The sequence below is a fragment of the Nomascus leucogenys genome, chromosome 3 (assembly GCF_006542625.1).
Source record: "Nomascus leucogenys isolate Asia chromosome 3, Asia_NLE_v1, whole genome shotgun sequence".
Classification (NCBI taxonomy): domain Eukaryota; kingdom Metazoa; phylum Chordata; class Mammalia; order Primates; family Hylobatidae; genus Nomascus; species Nomascus leucogenys.
In genome coordinates, this window is record NC_044383.1 from 143,148,447 (window position 1) to 143,167,587 (window position 19,141).

At 44.2% G+C, this 19,141-nt stretch overlaps 1 protein-coding gene across 8 annotated transcripts in view; it reads left to right on the forward strand.

The window, feature by feature from the left end:
- The window catches only part of ARID1B (AT-rich interaction domain 1B), a 430,820-nt gene that overhangs the window by 357,884 nt on the left and 53,795 nt on the right, over positions 1-19,141 (forward strand). For 4 of the 8 annotated variants that reach the window (XM_030809883.1, XM_030809886.1, XM_030809888.1 and 1 more), the window contains 2 exons: positions 10,151-10,478; positions 12,267-12,395. In XM_030809883.1, coding sequence (XP_030665743.1) covers positions 10,151-10,478; positions 12,267-12,395 — 457 coding nt within the window. The remainder of the gene's footprint in view (positions 1-10,150; positions 10,479-12,266; positions 12,396-19,141) is intronic. The other 4 variants (XM_030809885.1, XM_030809889.1, XM_030809887.1 and 1 more) reach the window with 1 other exon arrangement.

Genomic DNA, 19,141 nt, shown 5'->3' on the forward strand with positions numbered 1-19,141 from the left:
AGAGTTGTGGGCCCACTAGCTACTTGTGGGTACCTTGTAGGCCCTGCAGTCACTGAGACCCAGGATTTCAGTCTCTGCCCTTCTAAGTTCAGAACCTCCGTCTTTGGTTGGTTGGTTGGTTGGTTGATTGGTTGGTTGGTTGGTTGGCTGGTTGGTTAGTTGGTTGTTAAGACAGAGTCTCACTCTGTCGCCCAGGCTGGAGTGCAGTGATGCAATCTTGACTCACTGCAACCTCGAGCTCTTGGGCTAAAGGGATTCTCTCACCTCAGCCTCTCTAGTAGCTGGGACCACAGACATGCACCCCACGCCGGGCTAATTTTTTTTGTATTTTTTGTAGAGACTAGGTTTCAGCATGTTGCCCAAGCTAGTTTCAAACTCCTGGGCTCACATCATCCACCCACCTCGGCCTCCCAAAGTGCTAGGATTACAGGCATGAGAGAACCTCGGTCTTATTATTGAATTGACTTAAATGCAGCTGCTCTTCTGCAGACATGGGGTCTGTCTGCCACATGGATTCATTCTGTGTGGTCAAAAGACTTCCCCTGGATGGTGATGCAGATTGACAAGATCCTCTTCTCTGACGTTCCAAAGACTAGATTCTGTGCAGGTCACGCCCTTCAGTGTGCTCATTTTATTGTTTTCTTGAAACAGCTTGATGCACTTGATGAGGCCACAGCTTCTTCTTATCTTAACCTTGTTTTTTGGTTAAATCGACAGTGCAAAGCAAAAGGATTAATTCCTTCTTCTATACTGTTATGTTTTACTAAGGAAATATCCTAAATCTGTTTTGCTAATATTAGAAAAAACAAAAATTGAATTAGATTATTTCATAGCAAAGGATAGGTGAATGTAATCAAGTCTTCTTGTGATGCCTGAATCTAGCCGTCAAGTTATAAGACGTAAGCGTGAATTTTTCTTAGACTGATAATCATCGTGATTTTGATAAGATCATCACATCACGATTTTATCAAAACCTGGGAATTAGGGAGAAAAACTCAGGAAAATATACAGTACAAATCAACGTAACATGAAAAAAGAGAAAAAATCAAGCAACTTTAATTTTGACTCTTATGAGGCTAATTGTTTTACTGCAGTAATTAACATCAGCAGCACTTAAGAGGGGCGCACCCCCTGCCATGTGACCGAGCGCACTGCCATACACGCCATGTCAGGTGGGCTTCATTAAGACAGCGGTGGGTGGCCCGTAGAGAGTCAGGGTGTGGACATGCAGCTTCACTTGCCCTCTTAGCAAGGTACCTTTTCCCGAGGTCCGTCGCTCTTCCATTTATTCGAATGTTTAAAAGGAAATTACCTGTTGACACATTTCACAAATCTGTCAGAGCCACACCGAGCACCCTGGAGAAGGGTCCCTCCACCTGTGGTTAGCAGCAGCCCATCGGGACCCTCCCTGGCCCGCCTGCAGGGGATGCCTTTCCCCTGCAGCCTGTGTGGGGCATGCAGGGCACAGCAGCTGAGCCTGGAGACACAGCCTCTGCAGTGTGTGAGCCCGCCACTTCTGATGCTTAGACGCCTTCGGCTCTTACCATAGAGGCTTGACTGTTTCACACTGCAGTTGACTATTGGGTTCGGTTAATAGCTATATATATAGTTTTTTTTTTTAAGAGGGAGTGTCGCTGTGTTGCCCAGGCTGGGGTGCAGTGGCGCAATCTCGGCTCACTGCAGCCTCTGCCTCCTGGGTTCAAGCAATTTTTCCTGCCTCAGCCTCTGGAGTAGCTAGGATTACAGGCGCCCACCACCACACCCAGCTAATTTTTCTTATTTTTAGTAGAGGCGGGTTTTCACCGTGTTGGCCAGGCTGGCCTCAAATTCCTGACCTCAAGTGATTCGCCCGCCTTAGCCTCCCAAAGTGCTGGGATTACAGGTATGAGCCACCGTGTCCAGCCTTTTTATAAATTTTTTAATGTCAGTGCTTACCTTTTATACATTCTTCTGTTTGAGGAATAAATTGTGTATCTGTGCATGATGAAAGTAAAACTAGGGATATAATGCAAAATGATGATGTAAAGATAATTTGTTTTCACTGATTATAAAGTTATTAGAACACTTTTTGGGCCAGGTGCAGTGACTCACGCCTGTAATCCCAGCACTTAGGGAGGCTGAGGTGGGTGGATTGCTTAAGCCTAGGAGTTTGAGACCAGCCTGGGCAACACAGTGAAACCCCATCTCTACTAAAAATACAAATATTAGCCTAATGTGGTGGCACGCGCCTGTAATCCCAGCTACTCGGGAGGCTGAGGCAGGAGAATTACTTGAACCCAGGAGGCGGAGGTTGCAGTGAGCCGAGATCGCACCACTGCACTCCATCCTGGGCGACAGAGCGAGACCTTGTCTCGAAAAAAATAAAAAGAACACTTTTTGCCTATTCCTTGGCTGATTTTATCTATTCATCGTCAGTTGTCCGACAATAGTTACTGTGTTTTTTTCCCTGTAGCAACCACATGAGATAGAGAATCTTTTATTACACCCTTTTTATAGAGGAAGAAACTGAGCTTTGGAGTAACAGGTAGCTTTCCAGAGGTCACCTGCCCAGAACCAGATGGTGAGATCCACCTCCTGGGAGGCCTCTCTTCTTCACTTGCTGCCTCGACATCAGATGCTGGCCTCCGAGCATACCCATGTGTCCTTGGGGTCCGCCTCCGACGTTAGCCCTGGTCTGGGATCCGCTTCTGCCCCGGGAGAGGCAGCGGCCTTCCACACGGCTCCCTTCCCCTCACCACTGTGCAGAGTCCTCCCTCCTGTGCTTCTCGTCATCACTCTTGTCACCTCATGACATTTTCTTGATTTCTTTACTTGCCTGTCTCCCGCCACCAGGACATAAGCTCTTTGCCTTCGTTCACTGCTGAATCACCAGCATTTAGCATAGAGCCTGGCATGTAAGAGGCCCTTAATAACTCTTTCTTGAATGAATTTTGCTAAGGCAGAGTAATCCAGAGTCACTGGTACTCCGTCCCCCTCTGCCTTGAAGCTTGACTGGTATTGGGTTGACCATTCGATGCCTAAGAGCAGTACCTGGTATATTACCCTTGTGGGGTGAGACTAAGGATAATTTTTGTCTGTTTCTGTGCTTCCATATTTTCTGCATTGAGCTTGTATTACTTTGTAATTAAAAAGGAAGACAACAATTGTTGTAACATAAATGGAAAAAACTACCAAAAGTGAAACATTGAAGTGACACTGTAAGGTAAGATGATAGGTCTTTCTCCTTTTACAAACTTTGTGTAATATTGTAAGTTTTACATTTTAAAGAATTTTAAAATGCATATTGACCTAAGAGAAATATGGTACCTTATGTATAGTTCAGAAAACAAATTCTCTCTATTTATTCCCACAAATAGGATTTAATGCAACTTGCGGTAAGTCAGCTTTCATTTTGATGAACCTGTATTTGTGATCATCTACTTGATACATTTCTCTGGCTGAAAGAGCAGCATTGTGTGATAGATCTAAGTAGAAAGATAGAATTGAAAGAAGCTGTATTGAAATAGTATTTTCACAGGAAAGATCTTACTTAAATATGGTAACCAGCAAATAAACACATGAAAAATCCTCAAAATTTTTTTTCATTAGGGAAATGGAAATTACAGCCACGTTGATTTCTATTACATACTGATTCGAATGGCTAATTTTTTTCAAGTTGGGATATCAAGTGCTGGCAGTTAGAACTCTCACACAGTATTTGATGGGAATATATACAAAATAGTACAGCCACAGTTTGGCCGTTTCTTATAAACACGTACTTACCATACAGCCAGCAATCTCATTTCTAGGGTTTTACCAAGAAAGATGAAACATATTCCTACCACACAAAGACCTGTATACAAATTTTTAGCAGCTCTACTCGTAATTGGCAAAAACTAGAAACCATATCCAAGAATGGACTGCTACTCAGCACTGAAAGGGAACGTACAGATGCATGCAACGGTGTGGATGGATGTCAAAGGCATGATGCTTAGAAGCCAGCCACGAAAGCCTATACTGTGTGACTCCATGTGACATTGTAGAGAAATAAAATGATATGAATGGAAATCAGATCAGTGGTTGCCAGGGGGTGGCGTGGGGATGAGGTTGACTTACAGAAGGGAAAGAGGGAACTTTCCCCTCCTTTCATTTCTTGTGAGAGAAATATTCTGTACCTTGATTGTGCTGTCGATTACAGGATTATAGATTTTTGTATATCTCAATATAGACATGACAAAGCCAGGCACGTTGGCTCACGCCTGTAATCGCAGCACTTTGGGAGGCCAGGGCGGGTGTATTGTTTGAGGCCAGGTGTTTGAGACTAGCCCAGGCAACATGACAAAACCCCGTGTCTACTAAAAATACAAAAATTAGCCTAGCATGGTAGTACACACCTGTAAACCCAGCTACTTAGGAGGCTCAAGTGGGAGGATCGCTTAAACTCAGGAGGCAGAGGTTGCAGTGAGCCGGGATCCCGCCACTGCACTCCAGCCTGGGTGACAGAGCAAGACTCTGTCTCAAAAACAACAACAACAATAACAAAAAAAACCCACAATATTTTGTAGTAACTGTTATAAAATGGTAAACATCACTGGCTACAAAACAAGATAAATGCATATTTAGCCCTAATTCACAACTGCCTTTATCATAGTATGTAGCTAATTATGCATTTCTTTTTTCCACAAGGGTAAGATTTCTGATTTATGGCATGCACCCCATATTCTCCTCCACTATATAGGGAATAAGGCAGAACCTTGCCCATAGTAGTTGTTCATAACTGTTGAGTGATTGGAACTTAGAAGCAAAATTTCATATACGAGTGGAAACATTTAGTAGTTTACAAAAAGCAGTAAGCTCTGAGTATGCATTGCAACTAGCAACTTTAAATATGCTGGAGTCAGGTACAGAATTTTTTGTGATCTGCCTGAAATGATGATGGTGACTTGAATAGGGTCTAGCTTCTGCTTCCTCTCTCTGGTGCTTGAATGGAACTCCTGATGGGTAGAAATCTGAATTCATTTGGTGACCAATTTTCCAAAGCTAGTGTGCCAAGATGAACCCACTTGAAAACTGTGGGCTCTTGGACTTGGCTGCAAGACCAGTCCAGCTGAGGTGGGCTGGCCCGGCATCTGCCGCCTTCATTGTGCTTAATGCTGGATCCATCTGTTTTCTGTCAAAGCCAGTGCCAACAAATTACTAACCTATTAGAGAAACATGGAAATAAGATTGCACTTCTCATTCCTGGCTTTTCCTCTCATATTTTGCTTGGCTTACATATTTGGTTTTTGTTTATTTTGGGAAGAAAGATACGTTATCGAGTAGTTGGGGGAGCATGAATCATTTTTCGCCCCATGCACACAATTTTAAAAGATGGGGGGGTGGTGATGTTAGTGATGTTATTATGGCCATTGATGACGATGGCAGCTGTCATTTGTTAGGCAGCGCGGTGCCTGGCGCTGTACTCGTTGCTTTCAACCTCTTACTCATTGTCGTAGTCACTTTACAGATGACAGAACCACAGTTCAGAGAGGTTAAACCACTTGTCACGCTGCTAGGGAGTGTCAGAACCAGTATTCACACCCAGATTCTGAAGCCTGTGCTTTATCCATTGTTGCGTCCTAAACCATTTTAAGCCTTTAGAAACTATTTTTATCCAGGCACATGAGTCTAATGAGGAAAGTTTCAAAGAAAAGAAAAGGGGACTTTGTATTTCTTCTATCCGATAGAGCCTTCTGTAATTAGAACATATTTCCTTGACATGCACTTTTAAGTGCCAATTCATGGAATCAACCCAACTGATTGGAGAGAAATAGATTGGCACCCCTGGCCTAAGTGCCTTTCTAAGCACAAGTGCACACACACATGTCTTGGTGTGCATAGCTGTCCTAGAACGTGTGCTCCCCGAGGTTGCAGATGCTTCCTGCCAGGAGACGAAGACGAGCTGCCGAATTGAGCAAAGCTATTGAAACACAGCTCCTCTCTCTTTAATATATAACATGAGTGAGAGATAGAGGTAGGGTACAGAGTAACTTAACATCTCAGTAGTTTCTTTCCTTTGTGTTCATTAAAATACAGCCCTTGACTCCCAGTTAAACCCAGGAGGTTGGAGTGCCAGCATTTCCCCACTCCAGCTATAAGCAGAGTTCAACAAACTCAGAAACCTTCTTTCTCTAATAAAACTACATGATGGATATAGTCTAAACACTTGTTTTCTAAAACAAGATTAAAACATTATTTCATTTCCTTCTAAAGCAAAGGGCACATAAGTTTTCACTGAAAAAGGTTTCTTACCAACTGAGTCACCTATCCAGTGTTGGGGGAGGGTGGAAACTAGCCCTCAAGTAATGGCATGAATATATGAATTAATTATTACTTGTGCATTCAAACTATGAATGAGTATATTTATTTTTAATAAAAGCAAGAGCTAAGAAGGAGCACTGTGTTTCACTGATCAGATCATCTGGAAGCGAAGGGGATGTGAGCTTGGGGAGGAGGAGGAGGAGGAGTCTGAATTCCTTCTCACAGGGAAAAGTCGTGAGGACTGGAACTCTCTCTGGGTAAGCGTGGGAAGAGGAAGGGCCCAGCAGCTGGCCCCTGCTCTGTGCCCACCTACCAGGGTGCACAGAAGGTGCCTTTTCCGCCGAGACTGCGTGACAGGAAAACAGGGGAGCGTATGTGTGTCCCGTGGGATGGGAGATTCAGAAGCAACTTAAGAAATTTTTGTAAAGAACTTTGAAACTGATGAACAGTGGTGTTTTTTTATTTTTTATTTTAACTTGAAAACAAAGTTTTGACGGTATCTGCAAACTTCGGCTGTGCAAAAGCAGTGCCTCTTCATGCTGAAGCAGTTTGACTTTAAGGAGCCGCCAATAAAAAGCTAATGGCGTGTGGCCCAGTGCACCCGAGGTGTCTGCGCTGTGCCTCTCCTGTTCCTGTTTCCTGTTCCCTTGTGTCTTCCACTTTCTTTCCCAGTTCCTCAGATCTGTCGTTGTGCACTCTGGCATCCCCTGAAGCCTTTCTCAGCCTTCCAGATGGTGTTCCGGATTAAGGAAGCTGCTGACTTGACCAGGTCTTACTTGCTGTTGCTAGTGCAGCAGTTTATTAGCTTGTCCCAAGACCGGTCTGTATCAGGAGTCCACAGATTGTGGCCCACTCTGACCCACTACCTGTTTTTGTAAATAAAGTTTTATTGGAACATCACCAGTCCCATCTGTGTGTGTGGCTGCTTTGGGGGCTACAGTGGCAGGATTGAGTAATCGTGACAGAGACTGTCTGCCCCAAATGCCTAAACTATTCCTATCTGGCCCTTGACACAAAAAGTGTGCCTGCCCACATCTGCACGGACAGTGACCCGTGCGTCGCCTGTAGGGAATAACACATGCCTCCCGGGCAGCCAAATGAAAATGCACACAGTGGCTCTCACAGACAGCAGATGCACAGTAAATGTGGGGAAGTCTGCAGAGGTCTTTTGCAGATTTGTAGGTGATAGAACTTTATATGTGTGAATTTAAGAAAGCCGGTTTTGACCATTAGGGTAACATTGTTACATAAATGTGCTTTTTCTTAAATATTTGAGAGACTGTGTAGCACAGTGTGTCATGCTTGGACTCTAAGCTACACTCCAGGCTGCCTGGGCTCAGACCTTAGTCCTCCAGTTGTGAGCCACGTGACCATGGGACATTTGTTGTTATTCACAGCCCCGTGCCTTAGGCTCCTCATCTTCAGCATGAGGATTATAATAATGTGTACCTCCTAGGCTTGATCTGGAGATTAAGTGAGTTAACACAAAGAACTTGGAACTGAGCTTAGCACATAGTAAATATTAAGTGTTTGCTTTTATTGCAGTTATTAATCCAATCCTATCTCTGCTGAAAATCCTTGAGAAGCTCCTCCTTATGGACAGGATAAACCTCAAACTTAGAAGCCTGGTACACAAGGCCCTGCCAGACCCAGCCTCTCTCCTCTCTCCCCCCCGTCAGCCACACACAGCGCCGCAGGGGCTGTCCCAAGTCAGTCTGCCCTTGCCATCGAGCCGGTGTCCCCAGCCTCTTAGCCATAAATGCCCTTTCCCCTCTTCTGCCATAGTCCCCAGCCAAAAATGAAGCCCCCATCAAGTGGCATGCACAGTTTTGATACTTTACATCCATTATATGGCTTAATCCTGAGAACACCTCTTCACGTGGACAGTGTTAGGATTATCTGTGTTTTACAGAGAAGAGAATGAAACAAGAAAAGATGCAAGCAACTCCCGTAAGGTCCTGCAGGCAGGCAGTGCAGAGGCTCACCCAGCCCCTGAAGCCAGCCCCTAAGGGTTCAGCTCCATAAGTGCTCATTCAGAGGACTCTCCACCAACCCCCACCAAGGGGACCCTCAAGCCCTCAGCCCCCATCAGACTCACTCTCCCTTCTCTCTTGCACTTTTCACATTGCATGCTTTTTTTGTTTTGCTTTTATTCTTTTTCTTGTTTTCACCCTTGCTGCTTTACTGCACACACGCACATGCATACCCATACGTGCGCGTGCATGCACACACACACACATACCCATGTAGATTGTGAGCTTCTCAAGTGCAGGAATTGGATTATATTTAGCTTTACATCACCTGTGCCTAGAACAGCTTCTGGCATATAGTAAGTGTATAGTTAGTTATGTTACATGGATGGAGAAAGGCTTCCAAAAAGTAGTAAGGACTGATTGGGAAACACTAATCCATATTCCACACGCACTTGTCTTTTACATTTATGTAATTTCAACATTCATTTATCAGGAGGCAGCACATTTTATTGGTCAAATACATGGGTCCCCGAGTCAGTTTGCTTGAGCTTCAGTCCTAATCTTCTAGCTCTTGATTTTTCTCATTTATAAATGGAGTCCTGGGGTATCTATATTTCATGTGGTTATTGGAAGAAATGAACGAATTCATTGGTGCAAAGCACTTAACCAGGTGCCCAGCACACACTGTGGTTGAGCAGCTATTATGATTGAAGTAGTATCATGTGTACCTTTGATTTACTTGAATTTATCTACACACAATCAAAAGGTGTGAAAGGAAAGGGAAAACAACTGCCATCCCTCACCCCCGCCTCTGGCCCTGCCCTCCATCCCTCACCTCTGCCTCCAGCCCTGCCCTTCATCCCTCACCCCTCCCTCAGGCCCTGCCTGCCAGCCCTCACTCCTGCCTCCGGCCCTGCCCGTCGTCCCCCCCCCCCCCCCCCCCGCTCCGGCCCTGCCCACTCTCCCCCACCCCCGCCTCCGGCCCTGCCCACCATCCCTCACTCCCTCTCCCCACCCCCCACCCCCCTCCCACCTCCAGCCTTGCCAGCCAGCCCTCACCCCCGCCTCCGGCCCTGCCCTCCATCCTTCACCTCTGCCTCCAGCCCTGCCCTTCATCCCTCACCCCTCCCTCAGGCCCTGCCTGCCAGCCCTCACCCCCGCCTCCGGCCCTGCCCTCCATCCCTCACCCCCGCCTCCGGCCTTGCCCGCCCACCCTCACCCCCGCCTTCTACCCTGCCCTCCAGCTCTCCTGCTGCCTTGCTTGTGCTGGGACAGTTTTCCGAGATGTGGCAGCCAGCGCAAACCAGCTGCTCGATCTGGTACTCAAGTGAAAAAAGAAAGAAAGAAATTATTCCCAACTTACAGGAAAACTGGGGCTCATGTCAGGTTCCCGCGTGACACCTTCCTGTGGGGTTTTAAAGGATGATTTTAACCATATGTGCATGTCGTCTTCGACGTTGTCTTTTCGAGCCCTTTCACATGACTGTTGAAGGTAGCAGTGATCTAGTGGTGTGATTTCCGAATGGTGCTCACCATTTTGGTTAAAATACAAGAATACGTGGTGTTGAATGGATTGAGGCAGCGCTCGGTGTCCCTTGCCTGTTCATAGGGTTTGTTTTTGTTTTTTGTTTGTTTCTTTTTATGACCAGCCTGAATTTCTCTTCATCAGTGCGGTGGTCCTCTGGGGCTGTCTGTATTTGAGTCACTGTCTGAGGGCCTGGGAGTGTGCAGAGAGAGCATGTTTGAGACTGGCAGCTGCACCAGCACCAACAGGAAGGGCCTATAAGGGTCATGACTAAAACTCCGTGCTGATCGCATTGTTGGACAAAAAGTATTTCCAGTGAATGTTGTCACAAGTTTAAATAAAAGGCTTTACTTTGTGTTTGCTTTTTGTTTAGGTAACTACTCCAGACCCCCAGCGTATAGTGGGGTGCCCAGTGCAAGCTACAGCGGCCCAGGGCCCGGTATGGGTATCAGTGCCAACAACCAGATGCATGGACAAGGGCCAAGCCAGCCATGTGGTGCTGTGCCCCTGGGACGAATGCCATCAGCTGGGATGCAGAACAGACCATTTCCTGGAAATATGAGCAGCATGACCCCCAGTTCTCCTGGCATGTCTCAGCAGGGAGGGCCAGGAATGGGGCCGCCAATGCCAACTGTGAACCGTAAGGCACAGGAGGCAGCCGCAGCAGTGATGCAGGCTGCTGCGAACTCAGCACAAAGCAGGTACGCCACCCAGGAGCACGCCCCGGGCAGGTACGCTGTGTGTCTGCGCGTGACCACGTGACTGCGCACATAGCTGCATTGTTCCCTGGGGTCACACAGAGCAGTAGAATATCACTGTGCTTGGCCGTTCTTTTTGTGTTAAATATATTCTGCAGCATCAAGGTCAGAGAACTAAGTGACAAACCATGTTTTATGATACATGAGGAAGGAATGTGAGCGGTGGGCACATCAGTCGTGGGAGGTGATTTGAAATGCCTGTGAATAGTCATTGCAGCAGCAAACCAGATCTGGTTGCACAGGGAAGTGTCTGCATGGTACCAATTGAAGCAGTGACTTTTAAGCAGGAAATACTAAAGCTTAGGAACGATTTAAAATCTAAAACACTGAAAAGGAAACACACTCCCCACGTTTTTTTCACCCTACCACAAGAATCTTCATAAAATACGAATTTTGTATGTATACATACATGTATTGTGTGTTTGTCTAAACGTATATGTGTGAGATTTATATACTTGACATTCTTATGTTATATTTTATTTTTCCAGGCATATTTATCTGTCCAAACCAAAATGTGGTTTGAAAAGCAAATATAATAATTTAGAAAGTTTGAGTTGATAAAAGGCTTTAGCTACAATTACTTACTCGTTTTTAATCCCGACTTAAAAGTTAATTTTGAATTAAATACTTGACCTGGATAAAAATAACATAATTAAAAATTTATAAGGCAAAGGTGAATATGTTTTCAAAGCACATGTAAATATGTTTTAAAGCAAAGTACTTTGAAAGATGTGTATCTTAATGGTATCTTCAGAAGCAAAGGTAGAAGATTCCAATTTTTGTCAAAGGGAAGCAAAAGCTAAAGTGTGTGTGCGTGTGTGCATGTGTGTGCGTGTGTTTTTAAATGTGTCTTTTGTTACTTTTCCTCTGAAGCTGCTATCTGGGGAATGTGGGACCCCTCCAGTCTTATTGTTTTCTCCAAATGATAATAAATTTCCCTTGAGGAAATAAAATGAAAATCAATCATTATCTTTCTTTCTGTCTCCACATTACAATTACTTAAAATCTTCTGAACTCCAGCAGTCTAGCCCTCTGCCGAACCTGCACAGGCTTCAGGGAATGTTTTTGTAAACCTGTCTGTGAAAACTGGTTTGGCTGTTCAAATTGAAGTTCTAATTCAAGTTTAAATGAATTGTCCATTGTTGCAACTCATAAAGCACAAGTTATTTTCTTTTTTTAAGTAGAAAGTATTTGATTGCATTTGGCACGCAGCCTTTGGGAGGGACCTCAGAAGATAGCCACAGAGAGCCAGGCATGATTTTATGGGGTTACAAAGCCATGCGTGCCCCCTTTCTGAGTCAGTGTTTATATCATCCTGTGGTAATCAATATATAAATACACATCCATGCATTGCCATTTTCTGTTTCTAATGTGTAGACCATTCCAAAGCCTTGCCTTCAACTTGCTGCCCATTTTAGCTCACCAGGAGTTTAAATGGGGGCTGTATATCTTCTTGTTTGCTTTTACCAAAGTCAAAATCAAAGCTATACTTTAAAATGGTAAATGGAGATTAGAATTGAGAAGCTTACTTTTCTCTGCCTGTCCCCACCCTTTTGTTAGAGGCATTTTCCGTACCCCCCGCCCCTCAGGCAGCAGCAGGATGCAGGGTATGTCAACTTGCCTCCATGGTCTGTAAGCCCCGCACCTACATGTGGGGGTGACAGATATACAGGGCTTCATGCTTGTGCATCAGAACAAATCCCAAGAAGCTGTTCTTCTGTTCCACTTTAGGCCACCATACATTAGGTCGCCTGCTTATCCCAGCCAGTCTGGGGCTGGCGGACGCCCCATGTTTTCTTCCCAGCACCCCAACTATGGCAACTCTCAGGCTCCCATGGTGCACCAGCCTGACCAGTACGGGTAGGTAGCAACACACCCCGACTTGCTGCGGGACCTGGGCGTTTTCTCTGAAACTGTTAACGATCGTGCCATCTGGCCGCGAAAGGAACACCCAAACCAAGAAAGCAAAACATCTAACAGGAAATCCATCTCCGAGGGGGTTGTCCTTCCGTCCATTTTTGTTGGTGTGTTTGTTTCGTTTCCCTTTCGTATTAACAGTACTGTGGCCGTTTGGTGGAAACCCGCATGCGTCCTCAGGCCCTGTCTGTGCATGGCTTTCGGCATGGCTGCTTTCCTTCATGCCTGAGAGGGAAATAGAAACTTTGATCTGTGTCGAAGACATGAAGTCACCAACTCTGGCGTCATTTCCCCCATTGTTGTCGTTGTTTTGTCTAGGAACCTGTGTTGTGCAGCGCTGTTCTCATGACTGTATTATCATTCCTGCTACTACAGTGAGCGGCTGCCATACCCACCCCCAAATTAAGAGCACAGCATCTCATTTGACAAGAGACTCACTGCAGTTGAGCTGACACAGGCTGTTCATAGCGCTTAGGAGGGGTTTCACTGTATCACCACCAAGCAAATGTCTGTGCCAAAGACTTCTATTATTTTCTTCTCCAGCGAGTATTAGAATATTGAAGTCACCAGGAAAATACAACAAAATAATCCAACAGATAATTTTCTCTCTAAACACAGTGTTGCCATATGATTCTCAATTTCAACACAGGAATTACATACAGCAACAAAAAGTATCTCTTCTTTCCTACTACAAAACTATGTAATATCAGGTTCTGTCACCATGTTAAGGTTAGTAAATGCTCTTAAAGTCTATTATTATTGAGTGAATTACTAAGCAAAAAAAAATTATTGCTATCATCCTGGGCAGACTTAATCATGTTTGGTAGTTTTAGTAGAAACATGCCTCATCTTTGGTTAAAATCAAACAGGGAACTATCACCTAGCTTTGTTTACACAGTAAACTTATAGAACTGTGCTTTCACTACTGGTTATGAATGCCTGACAGAGCTTTTTAGTAGTTTTATATTCAGTTTACATTTATTTAGACAGAACAAAAGATAATTTTGGAATCGAGAGTTCTAAAGTCTGTAAACATAGCCCTAAATGTGGACCAACAAATATAGAATTCTGTAAACATCATCCCCAAAGTGAAATAACAAATATAGAATGAGGTAAACATGCTTATTCTTGGGAAATTGTCTTTTCCTCTTTATTACTTTCTTGAGGTACCTTCAAGGTCAATTCATGAGTCAGTAGGAAGATAACAGTCGGAGGAAGCAAGCATTCATCATCTGCAGCTAATCCATAGGATCTGTCCTTTTACCAACTCCGGAGGCCTCTTTAGACCCACAAAGCTAGTTTGGCTGTGCCTTGCCAAGCCACATTAAGCAGCTGTGTAAAATGAATTTAAATGGCATGCATCAGAGTGAAATCTCTTCCACTGGGGCAGAAAATCGATGTTAGCTAACCAGCACGAGGAGATCAAATCTGTATTTCAGCCAGCAGCATCCGGATAGCTTCCTTAGAGTACAACACCTCCTCCTTAATTAAAAATAAGAAAAAGAAAAATGTTGGCGTTATTCTGTGTAAATCTTATAAAGCACACTTGGCAAGGGCTCATATTCATAGCCCCGTGACTGTTAGCTGTGAATTTTAACTTTTATGTCTACACTATTCTTTCTAAAAAAAGAAAAGTTAAGTTTTATTTCTATTTTAAATCTTCCTTCTGTTCACTTCGCAATACACATAACCTGTGTTGTGCCTTTTTTAAAAGCAAAAGCTTGAATCTGAGAAAACATGTGTATGACATGTTTTAGTGCTCTGGGTTGAGAAATCTGATTTTCAACATGCTTTTGCTTATTTAACAGCTCGTTGCAGCAAACTCGTGGATTTGCTTTGGTTTTTGTTCCGCCATTGATGGCTCTGTTAGGTTGAAGTTAGGCTGGCGATTAGAAAAGCTAGTTTGCTAAATGTTAGTTTCTCTTTGGAAGAGGAAGAAATGGCATAGTGTGGGATTCACAGAGCTTGTCAGAATGACTTCTTTCTCAAGGCACAATCCCAAAGGACCTAGAGCCCATGGAAGAATCTGAAAAGGACAAATTAATGATGAAGGTGGAACGTGAGTGAGTGTGTGTCTGCAATTAGACAACAACAGAATGCTCGTTGTAAAAATGAAGGATTGGGGCAATTATGCTTCAGATTTTCTCAGCTGGTCAAATATAAGATAGTACAGTGAAAAAACATGCAAGTTTAACTGGTTAGAAGCTGTTTTACTAATTTCTTTGAGAGTGACAGTATGAAGGTAAAATTGATCTGCTGCATTGAATAAATTAAGAAACAGATTAATTTTTTTTCTTTTTCATCTTTTGAGTAAATTCCTCATTTTGATCATCAGAGGATTTACAATAGAATCTGGTGAATCTTCTTGTTCAGGTACTAGATTCACTGTGCAGTAATATCCAGTCATTTGAAGTTAATGGTTTATAAGTAATATCTGTACAGAACCCTTCTCCTTCTACACACTGATACACTTTTTATCTGAAAATGCATTGTTGTGTACAGTTTTAAAGCATTGCTAGTTAAGGAATTTACTTTTGAAGATATAAGAAACAGAGAGTTGGAAATACTAAAAGCCTGCTTCAGGAATGGCAAATGAGTTGCATCCATCTGTAGATCAATTCTCATGGCTCTCTGTAGCATCATTTTGGAGGATTCTGAGCCATTACCTGAGCATAGGTGAGCCAAAGTTTGCCAGAAGCTTAGGAAGAACTGTGGCCTACCGCTTCCTAAAGAGCATAGCTGTGGATCCCAGGCTAAACACAGGCTTTAATACAGCTCTCCACAACCTCAAATTCCTGGGCTCAAGCAGTTCTCCCACCTCAGCCTCCCAAGTAGTTGGGACTACAGGCACGTGCCACCATACCTGGCTGATTTTATCTTTACTTTTTTGTAGAGACAGATTCTCACTATGTTGCCCAGGCTGGTCATGAACTCCTAGCCTCAAGCAATCCTCTCTTCTCAGCCTCCCAAAGTGCTGGGATTAGAAGCGTGAGCCGCCACTCCTGACCTTGTAACATTTTTTAAATGACTGAATCCATTATGTTTAAAGCCTGTGTGTGCAGATGTGCACAGGTAGAATAACTTTCCCCCAGTTATTCCGTGTGCCTTAACATGCTTTTATTAGTCCTAGATGGTACCTGGTGATGTCCAGCAATTGACAGCTCTTCAAAATACAACTGATGTGTGGATTTGGAAACTTCAGCATTATCCAGAATTTTTTCTTGGAAATGAGCTCTAGGAGGAAGCATGATTTCACTGAATTTACAGAAGATCTCACAAGCCCTAGATCTTTAAGCCAGGGTAGATGGACAAACAGATTTTAATTCCTTAAGGCCTGCTACCCTAGCACCTCACATATATAAATTTTGATCAAGTCTTGAGTGACTTGAGATTGTTTGTGTCAAAATTCTGGCAGGGATCTTTAAGATAATACTATGTTCATAAGAAGAGGTTCCATAAGGACACAGAGTTTCAATTATAGAATGATCGGATCTCAGAACTGGGAAGGTTTTAGACGTTACCCAGCCTCTGTTTCTTGATTTTGTGGTGGAGTCAATAAAGACCTACAGGGTCACCCACTCAGGATCACTGAGTCAGGAGCAGGGTCCCTGTCACCTGGTCCTGTTGTTATTCTGCTTTTTTTTTTTTTTTTGAGATGCAGTCTCGCTGTGTCGCCAGGCTGGAGTGCAGTGGCACAGTATCGGCTCACTGCAACCTCTGCCTCCCGGTTCAGGTGATTCTCCTGCCTCAGCCTCCTGAGTAGCTGGGACTACAGGCGCCTGCCACCATGCCTGGCTAATTTTTGTATTTTTTTAGTGGAGACGGGGTTTCACCATGTTGGCCAGGATGGCCTTGATCTCTTGACCTCGTGATCCACCTGTCTTGACCTCCCAAAGTGCTGGGATTACAGGCGTGAGCCACTGTGCCCAGCCTGTTACTCTTCTTTCTACTTTTTTGTTTTGTTTTGTTGCAAAACACTTCTTCATTTTTGTTCTCCATCATATCTAAAGGCAATCCTGCTACTATAAACCAAATAGTAATGAGTATCTTAGTGGATCTTCCACCTCTTGCATTGAAATCTGGATTTTTTTTTCTCTTATCTGAATTTCGTTACCTCTGCTGCACCTAAAAGGAAATGCATGCTTTGCACATTCCCGTGTAGACTCCACGTGCAGCTCGAGTTAGATTGTTTCCAGAGCCAAGCGCCTTGTGAGATAAGTAACAGTTACTTGCTGGCACAAGGGCAGGTTTGAGTTTCTGTCCTTTTCACCGTTTGAGGCTTTTACCAACACTGCTTTGACATTTAACATTGTTGGGACTGGAGTGCTGTTGAAGTACGAATTGCGAGTTGTGGGGGAGCGGAGTGGGAAGGTAGTGATATTGACACGGATAAAGGTGCACACCTACATGATGCTGGTATAACTGCTACTGTTCCTTTGCTGTCCCTGAGAGAGTCCTTGGTGGACTAACTGAGCATCAGGAGAAGGAGAAGTCTCAGACTTCTTAATTTCAAAAAACAAAAATAAAAAAGGGTAAAATGAATTAATTTGAAAAGTCTTGTTACTCCTGACTAGAAGGGAAGTTTTAATACTGAATATCACAAATATAATTCTGTAGACCTCCATTTTAATACTACCTCATATCAAAAACTAGGGTCACTGAAATTAGCTTTTAAGTGTTTTGTGTTGAGTCAATTAGGAAATTGGGAACTTTAGTTAAGATTATTTTTAAATCTTAGCCACTCATTAACAGGGTGAATAAATTCCATAAGGTAGCTAGATCAGTAGTAACCCCACCGTATTGCTGTTGGAGGAGCTGAATGTTTTGTGAGAGAATGTGACTAGCTGCCTTCCTCTGCTTGGAAGAAGCTGGGTCTATTTACAAATGCAAATGAATTGGACTGGCTTGTTGGATATACAGTGGCTTGTACTGTGCCTCATGTGCACCCCACATAGACACACCTTCCACTGTTCTTTATTGAGGTGTATCTATAATTCACATCCTGTGTTGCCATTTGCCAGCAAGGCACTTTTTCTGTGTTATTTTCCTCTGAAGCCAGTATGATGCAATTCTGCTGATGGACGAAGAGCTGCTGATGTGGAAATACGTTAATGGAGATAGTGCATTAAAATGTCAAAGAGAAGGGGCAAAAAACTTCAAAATGTGTCAAGCCCCAGTTATAGTGGGGTCCATGTGCTAAAGAGCAGTAAGTGATTTGTATTAACCAAGAATCCAGCCCTTTGGATTTTGGACAATTAGGTTTTAACATAATAGCTATGATTTGAAAAGTCATGTTATTGAAAGACAAAGAGAAAAGATTTCAAAGGCTTAAACAGAGTTTTTATTTCCGCAATTAAATGTAAGCCTTTGCATTATCATCTAAATACTACGCTTTAATTTTTAGCCCCTTTTTTCTCTTCAAAATTTAGAATTTGAATGAATGTTATTATGTTAGTATTTAAAGATTATGATTTCAATTAAAACTTTTAGAATTACAGAACTATTATGGAAGCCATAAAGTGCATTTATAAATCATCAAATCAAAAAGTAGTAAAACACTAATTCTAAAAGGATCGGAGATTTCTTTTTTAATTTTAATGAGAGCCAAGGAATCACAGCATGAACTGTGCAGCAGACCTGGGAGGGACCAGAGACCAGGAGGTGCCCCAAGCCACTCGTGAGCATCACCCAGAGATTTTCGACAGCCGCTGTACACCCTCACCCAGCCACGGGGCCAAGGCGTGGGAGCCTCAACTCCAAAATCCTCTGGTGGTTCTGGTGTAGAAGCCACCTCAGGTCTGAGGGGGGCCTCAGAGATAACCGCCACTGCAGAGCATGGAGGCAGCGTGGAGGGGGAGGTTTGGGAGGCGCGCTCCGGATACTTCTTCCTTATGCGGCCTTCCTGAGGGACATCACGGGAGGAGCACACGGGGCTTGCACTGGAAGCACTGTGTGGCATCAGAAGCTCGAGTCTGCGCCGACCTGACCCTGACTCAGGCTCTGGCGATCTGCTGATCATGGCAGAGTGTGTCGTCCTAAATGCTTTGTCTTGATTTCTGCCGTTTTGCTTCCTCTCAGACCTCAGTATCCTCCCCATCCTCTGAAATACTTAGTTCCCCACCACACCTAGCCTGCCCTCTTCATTCGGATTTTCCCCTCTCCGGGTCTGGGTCTGGCCCTCTCACAGCTGGTGGCTGTGCTCACTCGGAGATGGCTCACAGTGACTCGCGCACTACTGTCTATGCCACCTGTCTTCACTTCCAGCTCCATGGCTCTGTTAATATCCTGCCCCCATAGATGCACACTCTCACACCAGATGTCCTGGGATTGTCACAGCGAGAACCAGCATTAGAGCGCACCCATCACTAGGTGTCATTAGCAGCACAGCCCAGCAACCCCCCGCGGTTCTGAGTTACGAAAGGCGGGGATCTTTGGAATTACATGTGTGCAACGGGAGTGGCAATGGTGAGTGATGCCAACCTGCCAGGCGTCAGGCCGATGACCAGCAGGTGGTGAATTTTTCTCAGCCCTGAAATCTGATAACCTCAACAGTGTTCTGGGCTGAAGGCAGCAGGAAGTTTGTGAGTGGTGAAGAGGCTATGACTGTGTCTTAGTATATTGCAGCTTGGGGTTTGGAAAGTGTCGTGGGTCACAGGGCATCTTAGTAGCAGTAAGGAGTATGAGAAGCA